The sequence below is a fragment of the Miniopterus schreibersii genome (genome assembly GCF_964146895.1).
Source record: "Miniopterus schreibersii genome assembly, chromosome: 14".
NCBI classification, from domain to species: Eukaryota; Metazoa; Chordata; class Mammalia; order Chiroptera; family Miniopteridae; genus Miniopterus; species Miniopterus schreibersii.
In genome coordinates this window covers 18,312,066-18,339,767 of record NC_138114.1, presented here as the reverse complement: position 1 = coordinate 18,339,767, position 27,702 = coordinate 18,312,066, and the positions used below count along the sequence as shown (strand labels likewise).

At 51.5% G+C, this 27,702-nt stretch overlaps 1 protein-coding gene across 1 annotated transcript in view; it reads left to right on the top strand.

Annotated features, from left to right (window-relative positions):
- The window catches only part of LOC308567371 (cadherin-23-like), a gene marked incomplete at both ends in the record, with an annotated part of 250,272 nt that overhangs the window by 102,352 nt on the left and 120,218 nt on the right, over positions 1-27,702 (top strand). Inside the window, 3 exons of the mRNA XM_081158790.1 lie at positions 14,270-14,464; positions 17,971-18,099; positions 25,376-25,454. Coding sequence (XP_081014916.1) covers positions 14,270-14,464; positions 17,971-18,099; positions 25,376-25,454 — 403 coding nt within the window. The remainder of the gene's footprint in view (positions 1-14,269; positions 14,465-17,970; positions 18,100-25,375; positions 25,455-27,702) is intronic.

Sequence of the window (27,702 nt, the reverse complement as noted above, 5' to 3'; positions counted from 1 at the left end):
AGGCCACCCCCACCCAAGCAGGGAAACGTGAGGCTGCCATTACCTGGTAATAATGAGGTTTATCACAATGCTGGCACTTGCTGCCAACATTACTGTGGACCAGGCACTAGGCTAGTGTTTCATAATCATTACTTCATCTGGAACCTACAAATACAGGAGGTTGGTGGTTTTCTCCCCATTTTACAGATGAGAAAACTGAGGCTCAAAGAGCTTCTGTCCTTGCCCAAGGTAAAACCCAAGTGGAAGAGGGGAGCAGGACAGGCATCTGATGTCCTTCCATCCTTTCAAGACCATTTGAGAGCTGGTGAGGCAGAGCCTCAGGGGCACAAGGCCCCTGGCTTCCAGGCTTAAGGTGCGTTTGTTCTCAGAATGCTCTTCCTCGGCTCATCACCCCACTCAGGCTGTGCTCTGAGGTGCTAGTTCAGGGAGAGCACCTGTGGCCTGCAGTGGAGCACTTTAACCTGTGTCCTGTCCACATGAGAGTGTCATGTATCTCAACAGCGAGCAAGACATTTAAAAAAGGGAAAGAGAAATGCCTTTATTAACATTTACTTCAGAACATGCTGCCTTTATATCTTCTGAAGACAGTGCCAACCGAAGGGGCTGGCTTTGTAGCAAGAGAGCCTTGGAGTAGATTTCAGGAGGACTTACAGTCATACCCTTCTAGAGCAGGGAGGGAATGTGGAGATAATGTCATTCAGCTCCCTCATTTGACAGATGAAGACCTGAAGGCCAAAGAGGTTTGTGACTTGTCCAGGATCACCCGGAGATCACACTGATCCAGGTCTTCTGTCCCCAGCCCCACACTCCTTGCACCTCCCCATGATGTTGTGTGTTCAGGGAGTCACCTTCCATCCTTGTTAGGACAAAGGAGGGGGGAGGTCAGGGAGTGAGCATGGAGGTGAGCAGCTGCCACCACTGACCCTCTGTTTGGCCTCGGTCACATCCTCTCCACAGTCTGGGTCTCAGCTTTCTCATCTATGCAATACGGTGACTGGGTGGGGCAGCTCTTCTCTGCCCTGGCTGTATGTGAGAATTCCTCTGGGGATTTCAGAAACACAGAGGCTGGGTGGCCCGGGCATTGCCATTGTTTAAAAGCTCCCTGGATATTCTCTCATGTGCAGCCAGGGAAGTGAAGCACCTGACGGGGTGATTTCTAAAGTCCTCTGTAGCCATGACAATTCCAGTCTCTCTGCCTATTGATGCTGAAAGCATTTCCCAAGGCCCCTGGGCCCAGTGAGCTCCTGCAGCTCTCCTCTCTCTGCCTGGGTCCTGGGTCCACCAGCCCCCTCTCTCAGCCCTCACCAGCCCTCAGCTCCCCTGCAGACAGGTGTAGAGCCTGTTCGTCCTTAAGCCTCTGGACTCTGAGTGACAGGTTCCACTTACCACATCATACCCCCTGAGGGGCCAGCAGCAATAGCCATGGGGATGGGGGATCTGAAAGGAAAAACCCACACCAGCCTAACCCCCTACTCCTGCCCGCCCAGGCCCCTGCTGCCTCCGTCCTCCCCTCCTTCAGATTGCACACCCGGGCTGGGAACAGAGGTGCACGTGGCTGGATGGAGCCCAAGGGGCAGAGGAGGAGAGAGGAGCAGAAGTTGCCTTGCTCAGGCTGTACCCTTGTTCAGAACCCATTTATTAGCCTCAGCTCCGGTGGCTGTAAGGCCCGCCCTAAGGAGATTTGCATACTCATTTTGTTTAACGTGATTCATCATCGTGTGGGGGAATGAATTTGGGGGTTGGGAGGTGGAGCCCCACTTATGAGCCATGGAGCTGTGCACAGAGAGCTCAAGGCAGCTTCAGGGATGCTGCCTACCCAGAGTGGGCTCCAGTGGGACAGAGATGGGGTACATGCCACAGAGTTCCCCTGCCCAACCTGCCCTGGCCTCCTACCCAGGCCTTTTATCTCTGCTGAGAGCAGAGCAAGGGCCTCAGCCTTCAGAGGCATCCCCTCCCTTCCAGACCACCCCACCAGAGTGACATTTGCAAAGTACTTTACAGTTTATAGACCCTTACACCCACTCTGGGAGGTAATACAACGAGGCAGGTGTCGTTACGCCCATCCCACCATAAGGAAACAGGCTGAGAGAGGCTGCCTGACATCCCTAAAGTCACACAGCAAATAGGGGTGGAGCTGAGACGCAAACTGCAAACTCCCTCAGGCCTTTGCTCCCTCAAAGCTTCCCTTTATTGTGTCTATTTTTCCCCCCATAAATAATTTGTAATTGCTTGTTACCATTTCTTCCGTTGGAAAGATAAGGAGTGTGCATGTGGTCAGTACAGTCTCATACTGTGTTGCTCCATGAACATGTTCGGGATGGATGGATGGATGGATGGATGGATGGATGAAAGAACCTGACAGCTCTCATACCTGACTCTTCCACTCCCAGCACCATCCTGGTGATGCCTGATACCTGTCACCTTCTGAACTGGGAAACTCTGGATGACCTAAGTCATTCTGTGGCAACCCCCTTAAATGTCGTTAGTAGGATCTGTCACTTAGCCAGAATGACAGGATCCCAATTTCTTAAGGCCATTTGAGTCACCCCTGCCTCCTGGACCTGGTAGGCTTTGCTCACTCATCACTCGAACAGTATAGCAGATGGTTAAGAGCTTGGGCCCTGGAGCAGCCTGCCTGGTACAAATCCCAGTGTTCCTGCATCTTACCACATGGCCTTGGACACCCAGAAAATGGGGAGAGTAACAATGCCTGCTTCAGGCTGCCATAAGGATGGTACAGGATCTTGCATGGAAGGTGCTTAAAACAGGGCCTGACACATAGGAAGTCCTCAGTAGATGTAAGTTATTACCCCAGATCCAGAAGTCCTTTTCTTATTTGTGAAAAAATTCCAGAAGACCCAGTGCATCTATTGGTCATCACTTTCCAGAATCTATCAGGTCTCAAGACCTCATGTGTCAACTGAACCCTGTTTCTGGACTGGACTCGGGGACAGCGTCCTGGAACCCAGATGACCAGATTCTGGGCTCTAGGGCAGCTTTTTAGAGAGAACCGTTCTATAGGTCACACCATACCTTTTCCTAGTATTTTCTCATGGAACATTCGGCCTCTGCAGAAGGTGGTGTTTTTGTTTTAGGTTTGAGTTCTTAAAGTGCTTTTCCACCGTCGACTCATTTTATCTCCTCGCTAGCTCCATGTGGAAGGCAGTGCAGGAGTTGCTATATTCGTTTCCAGGATGGGGAAACTGAGGCACCAGACATTTGCACTGATGCTTTGTAGCAACAGAGGAGGAAGTCATGCAGATTGATATTGAAGAATCAGAATGTGACCCAGCATTTCAGGACAGTTGTTTCTGATTTTTTTCCTATCAGGCCAGTGTGCATGGTGGGTAATCACCACCAAATGGATCCTTTCAGAGGCTGGTCTCCAAGTCCCTGCTGGGGGAGGAAGGTGGGAGGCTCCCAGGAGCCAATCAGACTAACTTCAGGTAGGGGAAGGGTGAGAGGGTAAGACTGAACAGCTGAGGTCTGGATTCACACCTCCACTCTGGTTACTCCTCCCACTCCGTACAGAGGGGCGTGGAAGGCCAGCCCCTGAGGGAGGGGTGGGACTGCCTGATGTTGAATGCATCATGTCATGGGGACTGGGACCAGCCTGGTCACCAGGGCTGCTCCACCATCACTGCCCTTCCTGTCCCCTTCTCTCTGTACATGACCTTCAGCCAGCTGCTGGGCTATGCTCCCAGCTGTGCACTATCAATGATGCATAACACCCTGTGCTGCCCTGTGGGCTCCCTCAGCTCCTGTACATCAGCAAGTGAGAGGGTGCAGAGGGTGCCTGGAGGAGGGCAGGTGCTTGACAGCCTGGGATGTGGGTGCTAATGGAAGGTGGCACTGGCAAGGGGGACCTTAAAACTCATTCTGCAGGAAGGTCACTGGGCTGGGTTGGGGAGTGTTACAGTGGGGTGGGGTGAGAAAAATTGCCTAGGATCTCCTTAATCCCCCAATAAGAAGGAGCTGGGCCATTTCATATTGGGTATCACACTCAACTTTGAAAATCAAGCTTCTGAGAAGAAGGGATGGAGTCCTAAGATGTAACTTCAGTGAGGCTCCTCCCAGCCCTGCATGCCCAGCATCATCCTGTATAAAGGCCAGAGCCCATGTGCGTGGGGCAGGGAGAAGGTGTCTCAACACAAGTCTGGACATATGTGCCTGGGGGAGCCAACAGACTCTTCTAGGGAGGAACGGAGTGTCAGTCCTTTATCCGGGTGATGACACCTGTTGTCCAGGGAAAATGGCAGAAGAAATTAAATAGAGAAGACAGAAGCACCATGAAAAAGGCCCATAGTTGCACCCACACTCTGGAGGCTCTATGTAGAACAATCCAACAGAAGCAGAGGGGCTCAGTGGGGCAAAATGGAAAGATGAATTTGGAGAGGAAAACTTTGATCAGGCTATGGTAATGTTCAAAAGTCCAGGAGATACTGCCTTAGAGGTAAAAGAGGAGCCCGTGATAGTGTTTGAGGAGAAGAATAAGATGGTAGATCAGTGCTATAGGGCAGTGACTTTCTGGGATCAATTACAGGGTCAGGGTGAAAGAAGGAGGCCACTTCAATTTTTTTTTTCAATTTTTTATTAATTTTATCAAAGTCATATGTGCCTGAGCTTAAAAGTCAAAAAGTAAAGCTAGACTTATAATAAAAACAGCAGTATCCTGCCTCATTCTTTCCCACTCCTGATTCCCATGCTGAGAGGACCTTGTTCAATTTCTGATAGTTACCTTTTTATTTCCACATCACACACTTATAAATTTTTCAGTTTTGGACATCTATTGTCTTGCAGCTATGAAGGATGAGAATTGCACTTTAACACCACCCTCTACTTCATCTTCGCTACACACACACACACACACCATTCATAATGTACTTCACCCATTCTCCCAACATAATTACATCCTTTTAGCTCAAATAGCATTTACCATATGTATCTTTATGACTATGTAAATATTCACAGGTGAACCTCATAGTGTACTGTAACTGTATTTCCTTTTTTGTTTTCTCTAGAATTAATAATTCTGTTTTGTTTGTTTGCTTATTGTTGTATGAACCTGTCACTTACTCATTTCCAAATATTCTCACATAATTAAATACGTCCTCTCAGTATATTAAAAGTATATTGATTTTAAAATTCAGTTTGTATTTTCCTTGGCAACATCTGCCCTGGAGCATCCATCCTTCTGCTCCAATCCAAGTGGGGTGTGCCCTGGCTTGCTTGCTGTTCTGGAGGTTGAATGGCTAAAGAGGCCTGATGTGGGTGGGCATGGAGGAGAGGGAGAGAATGATCCTGAGAGTTTCTTTGTCTCCTGTGTTAGATCCCCTGTTACATGAGTCTCATATTTTCCTCTTTTTTAGTTTACACCCTCATTTTGGTGGAATATAACCTTCAGTAATTTCCTGAAAAAGGATTAATGAAAACTTTTTTAAACTTTGTTTTAAAAAATGTGCTTATTCTACATGTGTATTTGTTGATAGTTTGGCTGGGTATAGAATTCTAGACTGAAAATAGTTTTCCTTATAATGTGAATTTCTCTGTTGTGTTCTAACCTATAATGTAACAGTTAAGAGCTTTGATGCCATTTTGATTCCTGATCCTTTAAACGTAATTTTTTGTTTTCTCTCTGAAGGTGTCTGGGATTTAAACTAAGTACTTAGTGTTTTGAAACTTCATAGTTTTGCATTATGGGTCTCTTCTGAACAAATAGTGGTCTCTTTTGATCTGGAAACATGTCCTTCAGATCTGGGAGATTTTCTTATCTTACTTCTTGGCTTACTTCCTCCCTTCATTTGCTCTGTTTCCTCCCTCTGGAATCTTTATTAGTCGGGCACTGGATTTTCTGAACTGTCTCTCTACTTTTCTTACACCTCCTCACCCCCACCTCATTTGAGGTTTTCCTACTTTTTGGAGAAATGTTTTAAACTTTATCTTCTAACTCTTCTGTTGAGTTTTTATTTCTAATAGCTCTTTTTTTCTCTTGGAACATTCTTATTTCAAAGATACTATGTCTTATGTCTCTAAGAATACTTATTGTTGAAATTCCTTTTTACTCCCTTCCCCCACCATCTTTCACATTAGAGGCTCTTCTGAAATGTTTCATGACCTTAGTTGTCTGTTCATATTTAAGAATGAGTCCACGTTTGGCTGCCTGGAAGCTTGCTGTGTGTATGCGGGCAGGGTAAGGTGGGAGGTTTCACTGTGGGATGATTAGTTGAGGAATTGGCTATTTCTTTGTGGGAATTCCAACATGTTAACATTTGTATTTTCTCTTGGGCCAGTTTCCCTGTCTCCTGGCTGGTTTTCAGTCTTCAGGAGGCTGACTAGCTAAAGAGGACTGCTCAGAGATAGGAGTAAAGGGAGATGCAGATTTCCACTTAACTTCCCACTCTTTGTACCTTGTTCACCTTCCATTCTGAGTCCAGAGTCTGATTAACTCAGCCCCTCCAGAAGGTAAACTTCCTGTCTCCTGTAAGAGTTGGGGAAGGAATCTGGGAGTCTAACCACTCTTCTTAAAGCTTTGCAGCCAGTCTTCGGTTTTCAGCATCACCTGGTGCCTCCAGTTCCTGAGATTTTCTGGGGTTTTGAGACACCAGCCTATTGGCTTTCCTCTCTCTCCTAAGGCATTTTTCAGTTCCATCTGTTTCGTTTCCAGGATTTTGTTGACATTTCTCATCTACTGTCATCTTTTCTCCTGTTCTTTTTGCTCTTGTGAATTTATGCATTTTTAATTCCCATATTGTTGTTTGGTGAGGGGCTGGGAGAAAAACAGAAGTGAATGGATGTGTTCAGTGTGCCATGTTTAACAGGAAGTCCTGATTCTGTTATAACATTCACTGAATGCCTTCTATGTGCAAGTGGCAACGCTAGAACTATAGAGGTGGCCAAAATAAATGACAAAGAGAAAGGAAATGACTTGGGGAATATTGAAGGAAGAACTGACAGGCCCTGGTAACTGATGGAGAGTGGGAGGCAAGAGAGAGGGCAAGTCTGAGATCACTCCAGCAGGTAAAGACACTGGTAGTCATTGGGAAGTCATGAGGGGCATTAGATAAGCACTTTAATGGATGTCTTCCTGGGATTCAGCATGGGCAGTACACAGCTGGAGGCCGAGAAGGAGGAGGGACTCGGGATTGGGAGAGTGCTGAGCTGGCTCCAAGGAGATGTGGAACAGCTGGGGAGGCCAGCCCAACCCACAGAAGGTGCTCAAGCCATGTCAGGGGCCCCTTCTGCCCACCGAGCTGGCACCTCCACCTGGCAGCCTGCCTCAGCTCTCAGAGCAGACCTAGCACCATTTAGAGTTCAGCACACATTATCTGAGAGAGAGCAGACTCTGGTCAAAAGAAGGGATGTGATATCTCTTCCTTACTCCTCCACAGAGAGAGATGCTGAAGCACATGTGTATATGTGTGGGTATGTGCACACGTGGCTGTGCCCGCTTCCCAACCAGAATGGGGCCACCTGAGACGTCCATCGAGGCCCTGTGGGCAGCTGCCTCTCCTGGTTCTCTTTCCTGTACTGTTTCTCACTTTGGACCCTGCTCTCAGCTGGTGCCCACACACACCTTACCACCTAGTTAGGAAAGAAATACAGCCCACTTCTCCATAGACTCCATTTCTCCTCCCCTGTGAGCAGAATGCCACAAAACTTCTAAGAACCTCCTGTGTGGAGGTGACACCCTCCCCAGGCACCCCAGTAGGTTCCTACCTCTAGGGTCTCCCATGAAGAGGCATCTGCTTTGGCACTCAGCGGAAACCAAAGGCATCTCCCATTTGCCCCAGGAGCCCCCTTGTCAGAAAGGCCTTTACCTCTGACTTTAAGTCTTCTTGTTACGAAAGGAGCATATTTCCTGATCCCCAGTGAAAGGGTCCAAATTTTGAGATAACCTCTTTCTTCTGAAACTTTTTGGGAGCTGAAGCTCCCCATCAACCCTTTCTTCTATAGTCCAGGCAGCCCATAGCCCCCAGCCCTTTTGAAGAGGGATGTGAGTGGTCAGCCCTGTTTGAGTAGGGACCCCGAGCCCCCTCTCCACCCTCATCTATGGGATCCCCAGAGGTGAGCTGAATTTGGATCCTGATTCCACCACTTACAAGCTGTGTGACTTTGGACAAGTTGCTTAATTTCTCTGAGCTTCCATTTCCCCTATCTGGGAAAAGGAGGTAGTGAGATACTGATGTATAAAAATACTGAGGATGGAGGGCTGAGTCCCCCACACACACACCCCAGAGCCCAGCAGCATGCAGCCCAGGAGGGTCTGTTCCCGGCTTGAATTCACAGAGGCGCCCACAGCCTGTCAGAACTCTGTCTGTTGGGAATTTATTACTAACGCATTTCGTAACAGGCTTTATAATAAGATACTAAAGACTGTCGCGGCATCCAGCAGCATTCCATAAATATTAATATTGCCTTCAGAGATGGCACCTATGGTGGAAAGGGTGGGGCTTGTTGCTGAGGTTTGGTGGAAAGTACAGAACACCTAATGGGGGCACCCCTCGGAGATGAGGGGTGCAGCTGCCTTTCTCCTATCTACCTTTCTCTTGCACAATCACCTTTTTACACTTCTTTCCCTTCTTTTACAACTTCACCTCTGGAGTTTCTTTTTCCCTTTCAATTTGTTACTTTTTCCTCAACTTTCCTTCCCTTTTCTCTTACAATCTCTCTCCCCCTCATTCCCATTTTCCCTTTGACCCCCCAGTTCTGCCCCCTCACCATCCCATCCTATTTTTCTTTGTCCCCTGTCGCCTTCCCTTCTTTCACCCTCCTCTCCCCACCCCCTTTCTTTACACCCTGTCCATCTCTGTCTTCCCCACCCTCTCCCTCTGCCTCTCTCTGTCCGGCCCTCTTTCCCCCTCAGCGTGTGACGCACCCCCCACGTGTTCCAGTCAGCACCCCGAGCCACCTCTGTAGAAGCCTGGAGTGGAATGTAACTCACACTGCATGTGAGAAGTGAGCAATTTATCATTATTATTAACGAACAAGATCCCTTGCACGGCAGAACTTTCCCAGAGTCTATTCCCTTGTCACCCCAGGAGTAGCGAAAAGATTTATTTGTCTGTGAATTGCAGAGGGTGGCCCATTTACAGCAGGTCCATCAGAAGTGACATGGAGCTTAAATGGGAACTGGAAGAGGCAGGGGCCTGCCCTGTCTGCCACCTGCCTGCACGGGCCCCTTGCTGAGGGGGACACCGGACAGGTATAAGGGTTTTGCAGGGGATCATGCCTGAACACACTCCCTGGCTCCCAAGAGGCATGAGTGGTGCATTTTGGGAAATTTCCGTTGAAGTGGCCCAGAAGCCATGAGGGACTGGGCAGGGAGTGCCATGGGAAGGAGCACAGGAAGCAGAGCTGGGGCAGAGCAGTGGGCCAAGGGGCCTGCCTCAGAAGCAGGAGTAATCATGCCCCATGGGGTCTTTTCTCCAAAGACCAGCTGTTCCTTTCCAACAAGCAGGTGGATCGAGAGCCAGTTTCCACAATGAATATGTAAAGAGAAGTACCCCAGCTCAAATGTGCCTTTGGCCCCACTTCTTTGGCCCAAGCCCACCCTGGCAATGGTTGTATAGACCCTGAACCCCAGGCCTAGACACCATAGGGGCCCCTTCTCCCCAGTCTCATTGTCTCCAGGTGGGCAGAGCCTGGCTCTGTGGACATCTCTCCTCCAGGCCTGTGGTGGCTGATTGTGTCAAGTCCATGATCAAACTGCCCCTGCCCACCCCTGCCCACCCCCACGGGTGCATGCTGTCATTGCAGTCACCTGAGTGGATTTAAGAGACAGGAGTCAGCATTCACTCATCCAGGCCGCATTGCTCTTCTCCGCATTATTGTCTCAGATGCCCTCAGCAGTCCATGCTCGGTGGCTGGAGCTTTGCTTTCTGTGGCCCAGCCGTGGGCATGAAAGGGATGGAATCCCAGTAGGCGAGGATGAGGGAGAGCCTAGGGCAGGCTGCAGGAATGAGGAGGCCTTGCCTGGGGCTGGGTGCATTCTGGGAGCCAGTGTGAGCAAAGGGGGCACCCACACAGGAAGGGACAGCATAGATCGGGTGTCAGCACCACAGGCCGGCACAGGAAAGGAAGTTCAGCAGGGCCTATGAAGACCAGGGCAGGGGCTCCTAGAGCCTCTTGTCCCCGTCTTTCTCCCTCACTATGCTCCATTCTTTCCAAGATGGGTTTCCTCTGCCTGCCCATGGCTTCTCTGCCACCCTGCAACTTGTGGCTTCTGTGTGGCTTCAGCCTGTCATGGTGCCCACACCAGCCCTAACCAGATAGCAAGAATCTTCTTTTCCAGGTCCCCACAGAAAATTGATTTAACTTCCAATGCTTCATCTATTTGGGCTATTAGAATCAGGTGGTCACCCCTGGGCCAATCAGTTGTGGCCTGGGTCTGAAGTCACTTGGTACACACATGACTGCCTAGACCCTTCCCCTTGAGCAGAGAGACCTGTGGGTATAAAGAGCACCTTTACTTGGAAGGAGGGTGAATAGGGAAGCAGTGGCTGGCATCTCTGGGTTGGGTGACAGAAACACTGTATGTGAGTCAAAGCACCTGATTTCCGGTCACAGGTCTGCTGTTAACCACTTGTGAGACTTAGAGCAAGGCACATGCCCTCTCTTTTCCCATCAATAAAATGGGGAGGCTGGACTGGATGATCCCAAGGTTCCTTCCAGCTCTCACATTCAAGCCTTCCCTGCGTGGGGCATAGTCAGGCTTGGCCTCTGTGTTCAGGAGCTTCCTTGGCCACCAGGCACCCCTCCCACACCTGCATCAGACTCCCAAATCCTCCCTGGAGGATCTGCAGAGGGTCTTCCACAGTAACCCCCTCTGCACAACCATGAACCAATCAACAGAGATGTTCTCTTTCTGAATTTTAAAATGCCCATCTAAGTTCATGATGAAGAGATTGACTGTTTACACTGTTTCTAACCCTCCCCTTTAAATAGGCTCATTGAGGGCTGCCTGTGATTGTATTTTATTACCATAATAATAATTGCAATGAGGCTTTATTGAATATTGCTCAGTATTGCTGTGTGCCTGGCTCAGCAAGCTTTCTCTTTTCACACCTTATCTCATGTCATCTTTCTCATAGCCCTAGGAGGTAGGTGCTGGTATCAGCTCCATTTTTGCATCTTCTTTTACGTGAGGAACCTGAGGCCACAAGAGTAACTTTAACAGCATATGTCTGAAGTCTCCAGCCAATAAGTGGAAAGGTTGGGACTCAAATTTGGGTCCACGCTCTGCGCCACCACATTTTATTGCCTGCGGTGTACTTGGAAACCCAGACGCACCTGGCGCCACGGAGGAAATCTGCTTGCGTAGACCTGTGAGCACATCTGCACATTTCCATGGAACAGCAGCTGGGTGCTCGGAGGAGCCCCCAGTGCACCTGCTGATTGATGACTGTCCCCTCACACCTCATTTCCCTAACAGAGCATGGCGCCCGGGACCCGAAATGCAGGAAGTCAGCATTCTCTTCTCTCCAATGGCTTGTCCCTTCTAAGAACATGAATGGCTCTTTGCCAGGCCTATTTCAAACCTTTTCTAAGTTGTGCAGAAATTAAATGGGTTTCCACTGCAGGGCATGAAACATAAAAGCCAAGAAGGTCAGACACAGGACCATCCCTTCTTTTTTTCTTCATTCTCTGTCTTCTTGGATCTGGCTCTTAAATCTTCTGATCAGATGCTCAGAGACCCTTCACAGAGACCACGCAGCACAGATGAGTGAAATGTCCTGTCCTCCCCGAGGCAGGGGCTGGGAAGCTGACATTCTCCCAGGAGCCGGAGTCGCTCCTCGACTCAGGGCACTGGCCCCGTGTGAGGTGCTGTCTGGCCGCCTCACAGGGGGCTGGCTGCTGTGAAGTTGGCGTGTCCATCCCTCTCGTGGTAGGAACCTCAGGCCCTGATGGCGTGTTTTGTTCTGGAGCGGGGGGCCTACTCTGGCACTCATGTGTCGTGTGTGTTGGATTTGGGGTGGGGGCGGGAAAGAGAGAGAACTGTAGATTAGCTGAGAACATCATAAAGGTCTCCTCAAGACCAGTGCCACCGTTGTGGCATATCAGGGCAGAGGCTGGCTTTACTGCGCCCGGCACCGGGGGAGTTCAGTCACACAGCAAGGCTGGGGCTCCAGCCGAGGTCTGTGATCCCTGAAATCCTAGCACTTGTCTGCCCTGCCTCCTTGCACGCTTGCTTCTCTTTTGGAGGGAAAGAGAGCATCTGTTTTCCAGGCCACGGAGCTGGGGAGGGCAGACCTAGCAAAGGCAAAGCAGGTTCAGACACCCGGGGGTGTGAAGGAGCCTGCTCGGTTTGAGAAGGACAAATAGCTGTACCTGCCAGGAAATATTAAACTGATAAGAACAGGTACTACACATGATCTTAGTGAAAAGGCCAAGAAGCCATACCTGCCAGGAAATAAAGTGTGAAGGAGGAGACAGGGCCAGACCATGAGGGCCTGCATTCTGTGCACAGGGCACTGGGGAGTCATGGGTGTTGTGGAGGAGACGGGCCTCCCTGTCTGCCTCCTGTCCTCAGTGCTGGGCGGAGGATAGGTTCTAAGCCTGACCATTGAGAGAATCGGCACACTCAGAAACAGGGGCGATGCCATGGATTTTCCCCTGGGGGCCCTTTCCAGCCTGATTAGGGACCTTATTAAGGACACCCTTGCCTCAAGCATATAGTCCAGAAAGAAGCTGCTCAGGCCAGTGATGCAGGGCCCAGGCCATGGCCCTCAGCGTGGAGAGGAGCAGCAGTGTGGACGCCCTTCTTGAAAAGAGCCCTGCGGGTTTCAGAAGGGGCCGTCATTGTCCCAGTGTAAAATGAGCACAGAGGACCAGAAATATTGTATCTGCCCTCGGAGCTTACAGGCCAGTCCCACACTCTTGGCTGGAAGGTGCCACCCCTGCTGACAGGTGATCGTAGTACCATACAGAAGAGTTAGGGAGGAACTGCCATCAGTATTTTAGGGGAGTGTTTCGTATAGGGCTTGAGATCACGGCTAGACCTGAATCCAAGGTCTCCCACTGCCTAGCTCTTGTGATTTGGGCAAGTTACATAACCTCTTGGAACCTCAGCTTTCTTTTCAAAAACAGGATACCAGCTACCCCCTGGAAAGCTACGTGTCACAGAGCTGACAGATGCAGCCCCAAGCACAGGACCTGGCACATAGCAATCAGTCAGTGGGAGCAGAGATTTTTACCTTTCTGTCTCTGTGAAAGGCCTCATTAGATTGCCTGTCCCCAGATGTGTCCAGAGCTCACTAAATTATGAATAAATTAACTCACCCAACAGTTAGCAGGCACGGCTTACCCACCACGCACTGTGGCGGGTACTGCAGTGATGAGTGCTGACTGTTGGGCAGGGGATGCAAACAGACTCAGAATATAAGGCGCTAAGTGCTCTCAGAGAGATTCCTTCATGTCTTCTTAAGGGATGTTTACTGAACATCTGGCACGTGCCCAGCACTGTGCTAGGCCAGGCAGACAGCCCCATGGCTTCCGTGTCGCATAGGGGCTGTGAGGGAAAACAGGCACTGACAGTGGAATGACTGAGAATTCCAGGGTGCTGTGGGACCCTGAATATAAACAGGGGCATGGGTCAGGGCCCAGTGGGGGCTGTCCTCCCCTAGGGGTTTAGAAGGACTCCATGAGGAAATGCATTTAACCAAAGACCCCAAGACTGAAAGGGGCAGGTGTCTCTACACACTGTATGACAGAGGGAATCACAGAAGCCTCCCAGGATGTGGTGACATTTGAGCAGGCCTTGTGGGCTCCTTTGATTGCAGGCTGCCATATCCCAGGGATGGCGTATGTGTGCCCCACACCAGGGCAAGCCAGGTAACCTCTGTGGTGCCAGGCAAAGCCCTCAGAGCCTGCCACATGCCCATAGCACACACCTCCCCGCTCTCTGCCCTTGAAACTTCCCCGCATGCAGACTCCGGACCTGAGGCCTGGGCAGCCAGGGTGCACTCAACAGAGGAAGCAAAACTGCCAAGAAACGGGGGTTTGGGGACTGAAAGGCTCTCATCCAGAACTCCAGGATAAGTAGATCATCTTTGGAACTGGTGCTGTTACAGCCACCAGGAGGCCATCAAAAAAAGAAAAAAAAATAGATACTGCATTTTAAATTCCTCTGAACCCTCTTAGAATAAAAATGACAAGGCCAAGGGTCTGGTTGGCTGGAGGGACGTGGTTAATGGGCTTTGGGGGAATAGTCACTGGCGAAGGCAGCTGCTCCAAGCTCTGCTCACCTTTTATGTGCTTTGCTCCACCCCAGGACACACCAGTGGGGACGCCCATCTTCATCGTGAACGCCACAGACCCCGACCTGGGTGCCGGAGGCAGCGTCCTCTACTCCTTCCAGCCCCCCTCCCAGTTCTTCGCCATTGATAGTGCCCGCGGCATTGTCACAGTGATCCAGGAGCTGGACTACGAGACCACGCAGGCCTACCAGCTCACCGTCAACGCCACGGTGAGTGCCACGCCCGGGGCCCCCAACCAGGTGTGGCCTCCTGCCACCCTGAAGGGAGTGACAGAGCATCCACCTGGAGACCTGCTGCTCAAGGCTCTGTAATAATGATGCTGGCGATAGTGATAATAATAGTGACAGCTGATGTTACTGAGGGTTTGTGCTGTGTCCCTGGTCCTGTGCTGAGCACTCAAACTGGTTGTCTTCATTAAACCTCACAAGAGGCCTGTGTCATAAGTATTATAAAGGTACCTGGTTTACAGATGAGGAAACCAAGGTACAGAAGCCATTCAGTGACCTGTCCACAGTCACCCAGCCGCTGGTAACCCCATAGGTCATTTATGGTGCAAGGTGACCTCTAACTCTCTAGGACACAAGACAGAGGTGTGACCCCAGCTGTGTCCTGACACCACCCAACATTCCAGAGGCAGAGGGGTCCTGGCCACTGCTCTGGAGTGGCGACACTTCCACAATAGGGAACACCCGTCTGTGCCAAGCACCATGCTGGGCCCTGGATGAGTTCCAGGATGAGGAAGTCAGGAGAGAAATAATTATCCCATGTTATGGTTCACACTCACAGCCCAGGAGTAGTGGGAGCGAAAACCCCAGACTGGGTTGTCTGATACCCAGTCCAGTGCCTAAGACCAAGAGTCTCTGAGTCTCCAGAACATCACAGCCATTTTCCTTTGTCACTGGCTGTTTGCCAGGGTCTGGGGGACAGGCAAGCCATACCCTAAATCTGATCCTTCCCCTATACTCCCTTCTCTCCCTCTCCAGCCACTGGCTGGGCACAGCTGGAGCCTTCACCTGGTAACAAGGAGAGTAGGTTTATTTATAAAGCTCAGGCAAGAGTGAAACAAACTACTGGAGTCCCTCTTGACCCTTCAGGGCCCATCTGCCTGACACCCAGCATCTACCCCTTGGCTCTATGTCACTGCAGTGGGAGCTGCGGGTAACGCTAGGAGCTTCACTTGGCAGTTCACAGAGCCCGGATCTCTGGGAAAGACACACTGGATGGGCCAAGGGCCTGGTTTTGAAAGATGGGGTTCCCGTATGCTTGGTCAAGATGCAGTAGCCCCTGGAGAGGCCACTGCAGACAACACCCTTGTCCTTTCGTTCTCCCTGGTTAAGTGTTAGTTGTCTGGGAGGAGGTATGTGCTGATATTTGCAAAGCTGACTTCTGGGATTGGGGGCACTCACAAGGCCAGAAGCCGCTTTTGTACCCTTCCTCACTCCCTGTACCCACACATGGGTGGTGCCCTCCTACCACCCTCCATTTGTCCACACCTGGGCCCAGAATACACAGATGCTGGCTCCCTTTCTCGCTGTGACCCTATCCTTATGCAGTTATTTCCATCCACCATAAAAATGGCTTTGGGCAGGTGGGGAGGAGACCAGAGCTGGGCACAGGCATGAATCTGGGTGGCCGGGCGGTCAAGAGGCCTGGGCTCAAGCTGGGATGGTGAATACAGTTAAATTGCTGTTAATCTCCCAGCAATCAGGCCTTGAAGTGAGAGAACAGGAGGGGCACAGAACTCCCTTCATATTGATGGCTCCCCCTACCCTACCCCTCCACCCCCTATTCACAAGTCCCTCTCAGGGCTGGTGCTGTGCCCTTGGCTGCTGGGCATTTCCCCCAAGGAGATTCTCCTGTGTGGCATTGCAGGGAGCAGTGTGGGTTCCAGACACCCCTGGGTTAGTACCAGGGTGGGGAAACATGAGGACTCCCCTGGTAACAGCTGCTGAGAGCTGAAGACCCCAGAGTGACATCTGGAAACTAGGAAGGTGCTTGCCCTGCCAGATATGCCCACTGCCATTCCTTTTTTCCAGCCATGGAGTCCAGTGTGGGCTGGACTTGGGCATCTGTAACAGGAGCAGGACTGAAACCACAGGGTGGAATGGGGAGGGCAGGTGCCAGGCTAGACAAAGGCAGCTACCAACAAAAGCCTGGTAATTGCAAATCAGAGCCCTGGCAGCTCCTGCCCAAGAGGTCAAGGGATTCCCCCTCTGGCCCTTTATGCTAGCCCCTGGCTGAGAGCTCTCATCATAGGCAGTCCCCAAGCCTAGGCTGTGGACACCATGGTCTTGGAGCCTGAGAGGCTGTCTCCTCTGTGGTCCCTCTGCCCAGCTCCTCCTGCCTCCAGATCTCCCCTCCATTGCTGCACCCACACTTAATCCCCAAAAGCCCTCTGCTCTCTCCTTAGCTGCCCCTGAGGACTCTTAAAACAACCAGCCCTTCCTTCTCGAAGGTTCTGCAGCTCTATCAGTGGAGGGCAGGAGCAGGCACTAGGTTTGTAATGTGGGAATGCCTTGCATGTTCAGGTCACCCCAGACAAACCAAGGCAAGTCTAAGCCAAGGACAGTTGCTCCTCAAATCCCAAACCAGAGAATTTACAAGCTCAAGAATCCATAGAAGCCATTTCATTGAGCCCTTTCATCTCACAGAGAAGGAAATTGAGACTCCAAGAGAAAAAAGTACTTATTGAAGGTGACCCAGCAAGTCAGGGATTGATCTTATGTTAGGACCCCAAATCAAGAGAATTAAGGGCAGATTTTTATGTCAAAAGGACCTGAGTTTGGGTCCTGGCTACACAATTACCAGCTGTGTGACTCTGGACAAGTTCCATAACCTTCCTCAGTCTTTGTAAACTCATCTGACCAATGCACACATATACCCACAAAAGCAAACGAGGTGTCTCACACAGGGCCTGGTATATAGTCTGTATTCATCATGCAGTTGCTATTCTTGTTAACTATTATTGTTCAACAGTAGTGGGTTATTTAAGTGGACTGTGTATTTTAGGGTAATAATATGTGGGTTTCAGGTTTCCTTTCTTGGTGAGCTTTCACAAGACTAAATTTCTAACTAACTAGGAGGGTATAAACATTGCCTGCCTGGCCACAGGGGGATGGCCTATGACCTCTCAGGATTCCTTCCTGGAGTCCCCCCAATGTCACAGGCCCTGGAGCTCCCCCTACTGGTTCTACTGGAAATGTTGCTTGATCAGTAAACCCAGAATGCAGAGCAGGGACTCTGGTCCCACAGTAGCCCCCTCTGGGGTCCAGGGGTGTGTCATCCTAGTCATTCCCTTGATGCCTGGGGATGAAAGGGGGCAGCAGACCCTTGACTGAACCCAGAGACAGAACTAAGGACAGCACCATCTTTTCCCAAACCAGTCACCCCACCCACCAGATATCCTGGGTGGTCAGGCCTAGGCTGGGCTGAGGGCAGGAGACTCAGCCCTGATTGTGACATTGGATAAACCGCCTTTCACTGGGCCTTGGAGGCCCTATTTGTGTTTTCCTGCACAAGTCAGAGATCACTGTGGGTTCCTGAGTTCTTGAATTTCCACATACTAATGCCCTTCCCTGCAGAAGTGCAGGAGCACGAGTCCATGTGTGCACGTGTTTTAGCACATGAATGTCATGCGTGTGCAGGCATGTGTGTTGTGTCCATGTGTGCGTGTCCACATCACTTAACCTAAGGCTGTGTACTTTTGTCCTCTAAGGATCAAGACAAGACCAGGCCTCTGTCTACCCTGGCCAACTTGGCCATCATCATCACAGATGTCCAGGACATGGACCCCATCTTCATCAACCTGCCCTACAGCACCAACATCTATGAGCACTCTCCTCCGGTAAGACCCCCCTCGGCCCCTGTGGGACAGGCCCTGACTTGACATGTCCTGTGCATGACAGCGATGGGTGTCCTGGTACAAGAAAAACCCGACTCCTTCACACAAAACCCCACCTCACTTCATCCCCAGAGGGATCTGAGCGGCAAAGAACAAAGACTTGCTAGGGCAAGTGAAGGGGAGCAATGCAGAAAGGTTTATGTAGGGTGACAGGGACACCTTTGGGAAATCCAGCCTGGGCTGGAGAGTAGATCTGGACTCAGCCAGGCTCACCGAAATATCAGTGAGCTCAGCCAATAGGTCAGTCCACTTCTCTTGCCAACCAGCCCTGCAGGAGCGCTCACTGCCCCAGCTGCCCCTCTCAGCTGCTCAGGCTATAGGTTTCTCAAGCCCAGGTTATCAAGAGAGACACCTGATTAGCTGCGCTCATGATTTTGTGTCATCTCACAAGGTCATAGATCACCAGCCAGCCTGTAGATTGGCTGCCCTTGAGCCAAGTGTCCTCCTGTGGTTCAATCAGTTGTGACTGGGTGTCTTCAAGAACAAAACACATGCCTCTGCCCACTCAGCTGTGGGCCAGGCGAGCAATGACAGGCATCTCTTGCCTGGTAGCCATCTGTGCTTTTGTGCAAACTGGGATAAGACACCCGCTCTGGGCTGATAAATTAGAAAAAGGCAGCTTCTCTGGGCAGATGAAACCATGGACATGCAGCTTGGGGAGCAGCTCTTGTGGAAAGAAAAATGTGCCTTTCCTTTTGAGGGGACTCAGTGAGCTTAGAGGAAGGGTATGCGGCTTTGAGAGCAAAGTGGGACAGCCACCTGAATAAGTGTGTTCAGGGCCCCACCTGCACATCTGCACAGGCTTGCAGAATTGGGCACAAGCAAGAGATCGGCTTCCCTTGACCAGGCTGCAGACTGTGCCCCTGGGCGACCACAGGCTGGGGAGGCCAGACCTCCAGTTTGGAGACTCGGTCTGTCCTGACTGTCGCACTGTGCTTCAGGCTCCAGGTGTGCAGGGGTAGCCACTTCCTTCTTGGGCCTAATATGGACTGAAGAATCTAACAAGCAAGACACTTTCTGGCCTCCTATGGCAAGTGTCTGAAGCTACTTTAAGGGTAGAGGGGGAATCACAGTGCCTCCTGTCACAGCCTTCTCTTTCTTGGTGGTCCATGGACAGCAGAACTCCAACTTTTGAGACTGAAGACTGTTTCCTCCAAAACACCCTTGCTAAGCTCATGTCTTCTCAGCCCAGGAAGGCTTTCTCTGGCCTTTCAGGAGGCAAGCCCTCCCATCTGGCATCTGCCCCTGGACAACCCCACCCTAATTCTCAGTCCTCCTAAACAGCCTGCTCAACCTCTGCTTCTCTGATGGACCTAAAGTGAATCTTGGCAAAGTTGGGGTCTGCTGTGGGCATAGCACAACATGGGTGTTCAGAAAGTGTTTATGGAATGAATGAATGAATGAATGAATGAATGAATGCACACCCTGGTCATACCAGCCCTCTCACCCTGGTCATCACACCTCGTGCCTACTCACCAATCCAAAGACCATACATCTGTTGGTTTTCGGCCACCTTTGTCAGAATTATTTTTCCTGGCTTCATCCTCACTGGCCCACAGACATGGGCATCCCTCTCCCCTCATTATGGTAAAATTGACTCCCTGTGCTGCATAATTTACCACTAAATTATAGCCACACCTATTATGTTCACTGATGTGTAAATGGGTTACATTAGAGCCCCCAGTAATCAAAATGCCTGAGTCTCTGGAGCTTATCACAGGCTTCCTGTGGGTCTCCCAGGACATCATGCCCAGGACCAAATGCAGAGAAGATGGGTAAAGCCAACTTGTTGATTGACGTGAGGATGTGATGGTGGCTACCTTGGAGAAGGTCCCTGCACAGCCAGGCACTCACCTTGGCCAAGTCACCGTCTCCAAACTGCTTCCTCATCAGGAAGCGGGGCTCATGATGTCTACAGTAGTGCCTCTCTCGCCTGGGGGTACTTAGCACTCTCGAGTACAGTACCTAGCAATACCGGCATTGCAGGAGTTCAGTCCAGGTGGTTATGCCCTGGGGGTTCCCATCTTCAGCTTCATCGCAGAGTCCCAGTAGTCAGCAAGAGGGGTGCTGACAATGTGAGTGACCTCTGAGACCCTTCATTTATTTTTCTCTGTCGTGCCTGTATCGTAGCAGAGTAATATTAATTGTTTCAGATCTGCAGATCTGCAAGTTTATCCATTCATTCAATGTTCCATTCTTTTATTAAAAAACTAGATGTTTATTAAGCCCTTCCTGTGTACAGGGCCCTGTGCTAGGCCATCCCCTCTCCTCTCCAGATAACTGCCCAGGCTCCTGCTAGGGCAGCCCCTCAGGCCAGGCAAACAGGGACATTTGCTCCCCTCGGCTCCTGCTCTCCTGATGCTCAGTTTCGTCACATCTGATATGTTCTCTCTCAGGCTCAGGGATCTTGATATCTCTCTGCCTTGGCAGGGGGTTGTCTCTTTGGCCCCATGAGGACACTGAAGCCTTCCTTCCTTACTAAGTTGGGGGTTGGGGGCTCTCCGGGCACTGCCTGGCTCCCCGAATGCCACAGAATCATCTGTGTCCACACACCTCTGCCTGTCCCCCCTGTCCTCATGCCTGGAAGGAGCTTGCTCTCCAGTGTCCATCCCTCCTGCACAGCTGTTCTCCTCAGGCCAATTCCTGAGTACCCTGTGCCTGATCTTTCCAGGCTTCTGGTTTCTGTGCCTTGATCCAGGCACTTTGTGTCCCTTTACAGTGTGGAACGTGGATTGAACGCAGTACTGCGCCAGGGCTGAGGAACACCACAGGCTGCTCAGCCTCCCGGGCCGGAGGACCTGGGTCCCCATTCCCAGTCTCCCCTCTGCTGGCCCAGGGCCTCCATTCGGACCCTTGCCCACTCTCCCTCGCTCCCTTCTTTATCTACGGCTCCCAGCATGTATGCCTCTCTGTATCAGAGCATCAGGCCAGCGTGCCTCATCTAAAGTGTATATATTACCTAATAAAATCCTTCTTATTTGGGATTATTGCATCAAATTTTAATTTCCTCACTCGAGCAGCAGCATGTCATCCTGCCCGTCAGTGAAGGGCCGATAGAAGGTGAAAAGAGCGGATAAACTGCACAAATTACTGCCAGCCGATGCCTATCAGCCCTTTGACTGGAATTGACTGGAATTAAGAACTGAGAAATAGGATTTTCTGCCTCGGAATCTGCTGTGGCAGCTCCTGTCGGAAGTCCCCTCAGCCCCCTCAGGACTCCCCCCAAAGACACCTCCCCCTCCTGACACAGACTGCACGTCCACCTTGCAGGTCCTTAATCCTGTCATGGAAATAGGGGCGGAGTGGCCCCAGCCGAGCGGGGAGGGCGGGAGGTGGGCCTGGACGCCGAGGCAGGCAGAGCCCATCGGTTCCGGCTTCAGCTGCTCTTCTGGTCAGTGCCTTTGGACAGAGGCAGGCCTCAGAAAGCAGGGGAGATGCACATTCCTTCTAGAGAAGTCCCAGCTCCTCTGGACTTTGCCCCAATGTCCCACTGGTAGTAAGCCTCATAGGTGAGGCTGCCTCTCACACCTCACCCACCCCTCGCCCACCCCTGGCACACCCACCTGGGCCCACCCCAAAATTGCCCTCCATGCGCCAGGCACCTCAGCTTCTGTCAGATGCTCACTGCAATTCCAGGCCCCAGTGAATAGCAGCAGGCACCTGTATAGCATTTGCTGGGTACCAGGTGCTCTTCCAAGTGCTTTATGTGTGTCAGTTGCTGAGGGGTGGGAACTGTTATTATACCCATTTTACAGATAAGGAGAACAAGGCAGGCAGAAGTTAAGTAACTCAAAGGATTCAAACGCAGGCAGTCTGGCAATAGAGTCAAAACCCTAACCCTCTTGCTGTATTGCTCTTCCCACCGCAAGGAGCCGGGACCCCCCAGACCCAGTACCTTTAGCCTTTCTGGGGGTAGCCTATTTCCCACCGGGACTCCTTGCAATGTGAGTTCCTGTGAAGGGAAGAAGCCCATGTCAGGGTGAGCCCTGTCTCTAGCACTCCTGAGCCTGCCCACCTGCTCTCCCTGCCATGCCCTGGTACACCCCCAGCTGGGGTCCCTCTCTGGAGAGGCAGAGCCCCAGTGAGGAGCCCAGCTCCAGGACAGGCAGAGGCCTCACTTCCCATCTCCTCGTCTTTGGAAATAAGTTTCAGTATATTGAAAATATAATCTGAAACAAGATCCGTGGGTTCCCAAGAGTCCCCATTCCTCCCTGTTAATTCCTTCTCATAACATTGTCAGTCTTCATGGCTGCACCTGTATTAAAAGCTCAGAGTTTTATTAAAAATGGATTTATTTACCCAAAGAGAGATGAAATCGCAAACTTTGTCAGGGACCTTTTAGATCTGACTTTGTGGAAGCTCAGGTGTGGCTTTTCCTGTGGAGAACCAGCCTCCTTGTTGCCTGGTCCTGGATTGCCTGCTAGACCCCTCCGAGCCCTGCTCATCCAGGACTCCAGGCAGCCAGGGCAGGAGTGCCCACAGGAAAGGTACACACAGGGCTATGAGGACTGAGGGTTCTTTGGCCACCAAGTCCCCTCTTTGCACAGGCCAGCAATGCCCATTTCCCCCAACCCCACAATCCCTCAGCAGACCAGGGCCTTCCTAGGGACCCTCATGCCAGAACATGTGTGGGTCCCAGGCCAGATGGGTCTGGAAAAAGGGAGTTGTCCCCAAGTCCAGAAAGCCTGTCCTGGCAGCTGGAGCTATTGGCTAGAGTCCTACACCCTCAGGACCTCCTCCTGGGGACAAATCCAGGCCTCTCCTAAGTGAGGAGGGATCCCAGGAAGAGCTCTCTGTAGGGTGATGTTGGGAAGCTATTAGTGTATACCCTTCAGGTCTAGCTCAGTGCTTCCCAAATGACCTCCCACTGCTCCCTTGGTCTGGGCTGTTGACAAACGTTACTTGAAAGAGCCTGTCTTCAGATTAGCAAGTCGGGGGACAAAGGTTAGCAGGTTTCTTCACCACTTTACTACTTCCTGGAGCCTTACCCACAATAATGCCCATTGCGCATCTCCAAGGGAGGTGTGGGATACCGACGCTTTCCCAAATTTGACATGAGTTCGTGCTTGTAAAGTGCTTAAGCTGTAAGCACTGCAGCAACACTTTCACAAGCAGCCGTTACCATTCCTGAAACAGACCTGCGGCAGAGGCCTGCAGCATGGCCTGGCAGGCAAGAGCCTTTGGGAACCGAAGTACTTGAATTTGAATCCTGGCTCCATCACTCACTTGGAAAGGCTACTTAACTTTTGTTCCTCAGTGTCCGCTTCTGTAAAATGGGGCTGTCTGGTAGCTGTGAGGGGGAAATGAGCCAGTACATAGAAAGCATTTGCAGCAGTGACAGGCACAGTGTGGGTGCTCCATACAGGACAGCTCCTGCTGCAGCTGGTACTTCACAGGCTCAGGCACAACTCAGGTCCTCAGCACCCACTTCGTGAGATGCTCATCTAACGGCGTCTTTCTCTGGCTTCTTCAGAACAGTCTCTTTCTCCCAGGGGATCTGACCAGAGCTGCTCTCCCTGCAGAAGGGGGCGGGGGGGGCTGACCTGTTTTCTGCGCAGCCTTGGCCTTTGGACTGTGTCCCTCTCTCTGTGCGCGTCACTTCTCCTGGAACATCCTCACCTCTCAGCCTAACCTAGAGGTGTTCTGGATTGCTGCACCCCTGCGCTCCAGGAGAGGGTGGAGAGACAGCCGTGCAGGGCAGCATTGGCTGGGGAGGAGGAGGGGGTGGACCAGCAGGAGTTGGAGGGGAGGCACCTTGCACCCCAGGGCCCCACCCTCCAGATCAGAGGGCCCGTATCTGGGAACAAGCCTCTCGCCACAGGAAAAGGTGCTCAGATGGGGATGCTGGGTGCAGCATGCAGGATTCAGCCTTCAGCTGATGAATGGGTGAAAGGCACCAAGGCCAGGGGGCCCTTCATTATGCAAGCAGATGTCAGGGTTGATATTTCTCTAGGGGACAGGGACAGGGCTATCCTGCTGTCCACCATGCAGGGAAAACTGCAGCCTGGGCCAGGCCTGAGGCAGGTATGGTGGGCAGGCGTGGCCGGCTGGACAGTGGTGTGATAGGGCCTGAAGAGCAAAGTGAAGGCTGTTCTGAGGAAAGGGGCAACTCAGCAAGTGGTGGTGATATTAGGATCCTCTCATTCATTCATTCATTCATTCATTCATTCATTCATTCACTTATTTAACCAATCAACTGACACTTGAATGTGCCCATTCAGATGGATCTCTTCTTAGAGAGTTCAGTGTTTCCACACCCCTGCCTGTGCTGTCTTTTACCTGGAGCACCTTCCTCTTTGTTTTCTCTCCCTGGCAAGCTCCTACTCATCCTCTGTGACCCCACTCTCAATGTCACCACACGTACAACCTTTTGCCAGCTCCTCCAGGTGGACTTCTGCACTTTGGGATTCAATTCTATATCTAAGCACCCCATATGTGTGCAGTGTGTCTATGCATATGTCCTTGACCCTTTGCCACAGACTCTGTGCTCCCAAGAGCAGGGACCCCTGAATCCCCATCGTGGTAGTTGTAGCTCCTGACCCCGGCTCCTCCAGTGCTGCAAGGAGAATAAATGGGGTCGTGAACAGAGCCATCTGAGGTAGGAATTGCTGGTTGCAGTGCTGGATGGGGCCTGGTTCATAGGGCTCTGGTGGCCTCCAGGGTTGCCACAGTCATCCCTGCAGATACTCACCTTCAGGATTTATGTTGCTTTCATTCACAGAGTAATTGGTCAGTGACATTCTCCTTTACTTAGGTTCTAGTGAAATCAAGGCCCAAGGGGTTTTGCTGTTACTCATAATAAGGTGGGGCAGACTGAGACCAGAGAGGTTCAGCAACCTTTCCAAGGTCACACAGCAATTTGATGGGTGATTGAGATAGGAACTAGATCTGTTATACCCTGACTGGCTGCCCCTCCATCAGCTCTCCTTTCCTGGGTGGTCCAACCAAATGATGGGAGATGGGAAGGTGAAAGGGGAATGAGAGTATCAGCAAGATTTGCCTCTCCAAAGAACACAGGTGTTTGCCTGGGGGCCTCATTGTATGTCCCAGGGATAATGGGAGCAGCTGAGGCCTGAACACAGCACCCACTTCCTTGACTGGCCTTGCCTCAGGGCATGCAGCTGGGAGAGAAGCTGCAGGGGTAGAGAGCTAAAAAGGCAGAGGGCAGCAGGGTGGGGGCTGTGCAACCAAACTCAAGTCTCCCCTCTCTCCCTCCCAGGGCACGACTGTGCGAGTTATCACAGCCATTGACCAGGATAAAGGACGTCCCAGGGGGATTGGCTACACCATCGTCTCAGGTAAGGCCTAGGCTTTCCCTGGTCCCTCACCGCCATCCAGGAAGAGCCGCTGCAGGAGTGTCAGGCTCGGGGGGTGCTGAGGAGAGGTCCATGGGTGTGTGGGACAGTGATATGGGGGGACCTGCCCCCAGGGACAACTCTGGCCAAAGGACCTGGCAAGGGGACTGACTGCATTAAGGAGGAAGGAGCAGGGGAAAAGGAGAGGAGCATGGGATGAGGCTAAGGTGTCTGGGGCTGCTTGGGTGATGCTGGGGGGCAGGAGCGTGTGCCAGTGTCCAAGGTCTGAGGCATCTGGGCACCGAGGGTTCCTGAACCTAGATCATTGGTGACTCCCATCCAAACTCCTGTAGCCCTCTGGGTTTTCTTCGTTTTCCTTTCCTTACTTGATGAAAATGTAGCAGTTTTGACATTATTTTAGAACAAATACAACTGCAGCTTTGGCTGGTTTCATGTTGCTTTCACATTTCTGACCACTAGCAATTTATGTGTCGTCTGGACAATAGCGGGACAGGCCCATAAGCCCTCCTCTCCCACCCTGACTTCTGGTTGAGCAGAGTAATGACCAACTACAGAGAAGGTTCTGGGTAATGGATTCCCTGACCCATGTTTCCACCCAAAGACTGACTGAAGTAGCAGCTCCGCTTGACTGTCCCAGCGCTAGGTGGCTTTGTAGTACAGAGCTTGTGAGACCTCCATGAGAAGCTGCTCACTCACTCACAGATGCTGGTTCTGTTCCTGTCCTCCTGTCCCTGCCCACACATGGCTTTCCTGCTCTACCCATGAGGCAGTGAAGGGTCAGCTTGGCACACGTGGGAATGCCAGGCCGATAGCCAAGAAGATGGCAGGCCACCAGACCAGTGGCCACCGCATCCCCCCTCTCTACCATACCCCCAAGGATAGGGAATGGCATTTGGGGGACATTTTCTTCCTTAAGTTCAAAGACACCAAGGTGTAGTGATCAAGAACATAGAGGACGGATTCTTGAGCATATTGTCTTGGGTGTGTCTCTATATCTCAGTTTCTCATCCATAAAATGGAAGCAATAAGAGTACCTACCTCGGTGGTTCAAAGGTCAGAAGACAGTATATGTAAAGAGCTTAATTAACATATGTGTGGTATTTTGTGTTAGCTGTTATTATTACTGCTTGCAGCTAATAATACCCTTGGGAAGCTGGGGGTTTGCTGGTGGGAAGGAGACCCCTCACATCTTTGTAAATGCAGGAAATCAGGGGTATTATGGGCTCCCTGTGACCGGTAGCTGCCAGCATGACTACTATTGTGCCTCTAAGCCCAGGGGACCCAGGACCCAGAGCAAATGCCAGACCAGCTCATGTGCAGAGCAGCAGCAGCGTGGGTTTGGGCTGCTGCTCCCTCCACCCTGCTTCCCCATTCTGATACCAGCAGAGAGTAAACCCCAACATGTACTTGTAGAATGAATGAATGACTGTTACTCTAGGACAGTGGGTTTTCAAAGACTAGTGAGAATCGTCAGGGGCTCCTACCAAAAATGCAGAGTCCTTGGCACTGACAGAGACTCTCATTCTGTAGGACGGGTGGTGATCAGGCATGGTCCTTATTCGCAGTGCCCCAGGTGGTTCAAATGCAGGTGTTCCTTAGGCCAGGATGTAGGCATGTTGGTCCTAGGAAGGAAGCAGCTCGACAGGAGGCAGAGTCCCCTGGGAACTGGGGTCCTCTTCTGGTGGGCAGAGGAGGAGGGTGGCCCTGGGTGCTGCTGGCCTCCATGAATTTTTCAAACTGGAAAGTAAAGCAAGTGCCTCCTGGTGACAAGGAACTTGCTCTGGAGATCAGAGAGAACACCCTTGAGCCCCAGGTTGATGGAGTCAGGGGGCCAGAATAAGGTAGCAGCAGTGACAGGGACACCTGGCTGAGTGAGGTATTTATTGTCCCCTCATCTCATTGCCTCTGGGCTGAGGAGCAGGGAACCAGACCGGAAATTCCTGCAGTGACTCTGGGAGGCCATTCTGCAGGGAATTGGTCCATTCCAGGTCAATGCTGGGTGCCAGGCTGACTGTCCCTGACCCCAGGTCTTCTCCAACTTTTAAAGATGGCCCCAGCCATCTCTACCTCCTGCCCCTTCCCTTGGAGCAGGAAGCTAGAGGGTGGAGCTGCTGAGCCTCTGGTGTCTGAGCTGGGCTTGGAGCTTAGGATCTGGGGACAGCTGCCTGGGGCAGCATCCTATGAGTGTCCAGCAACATACTCTCCTGGGCGAAGTCCAAAGTGCAAACAA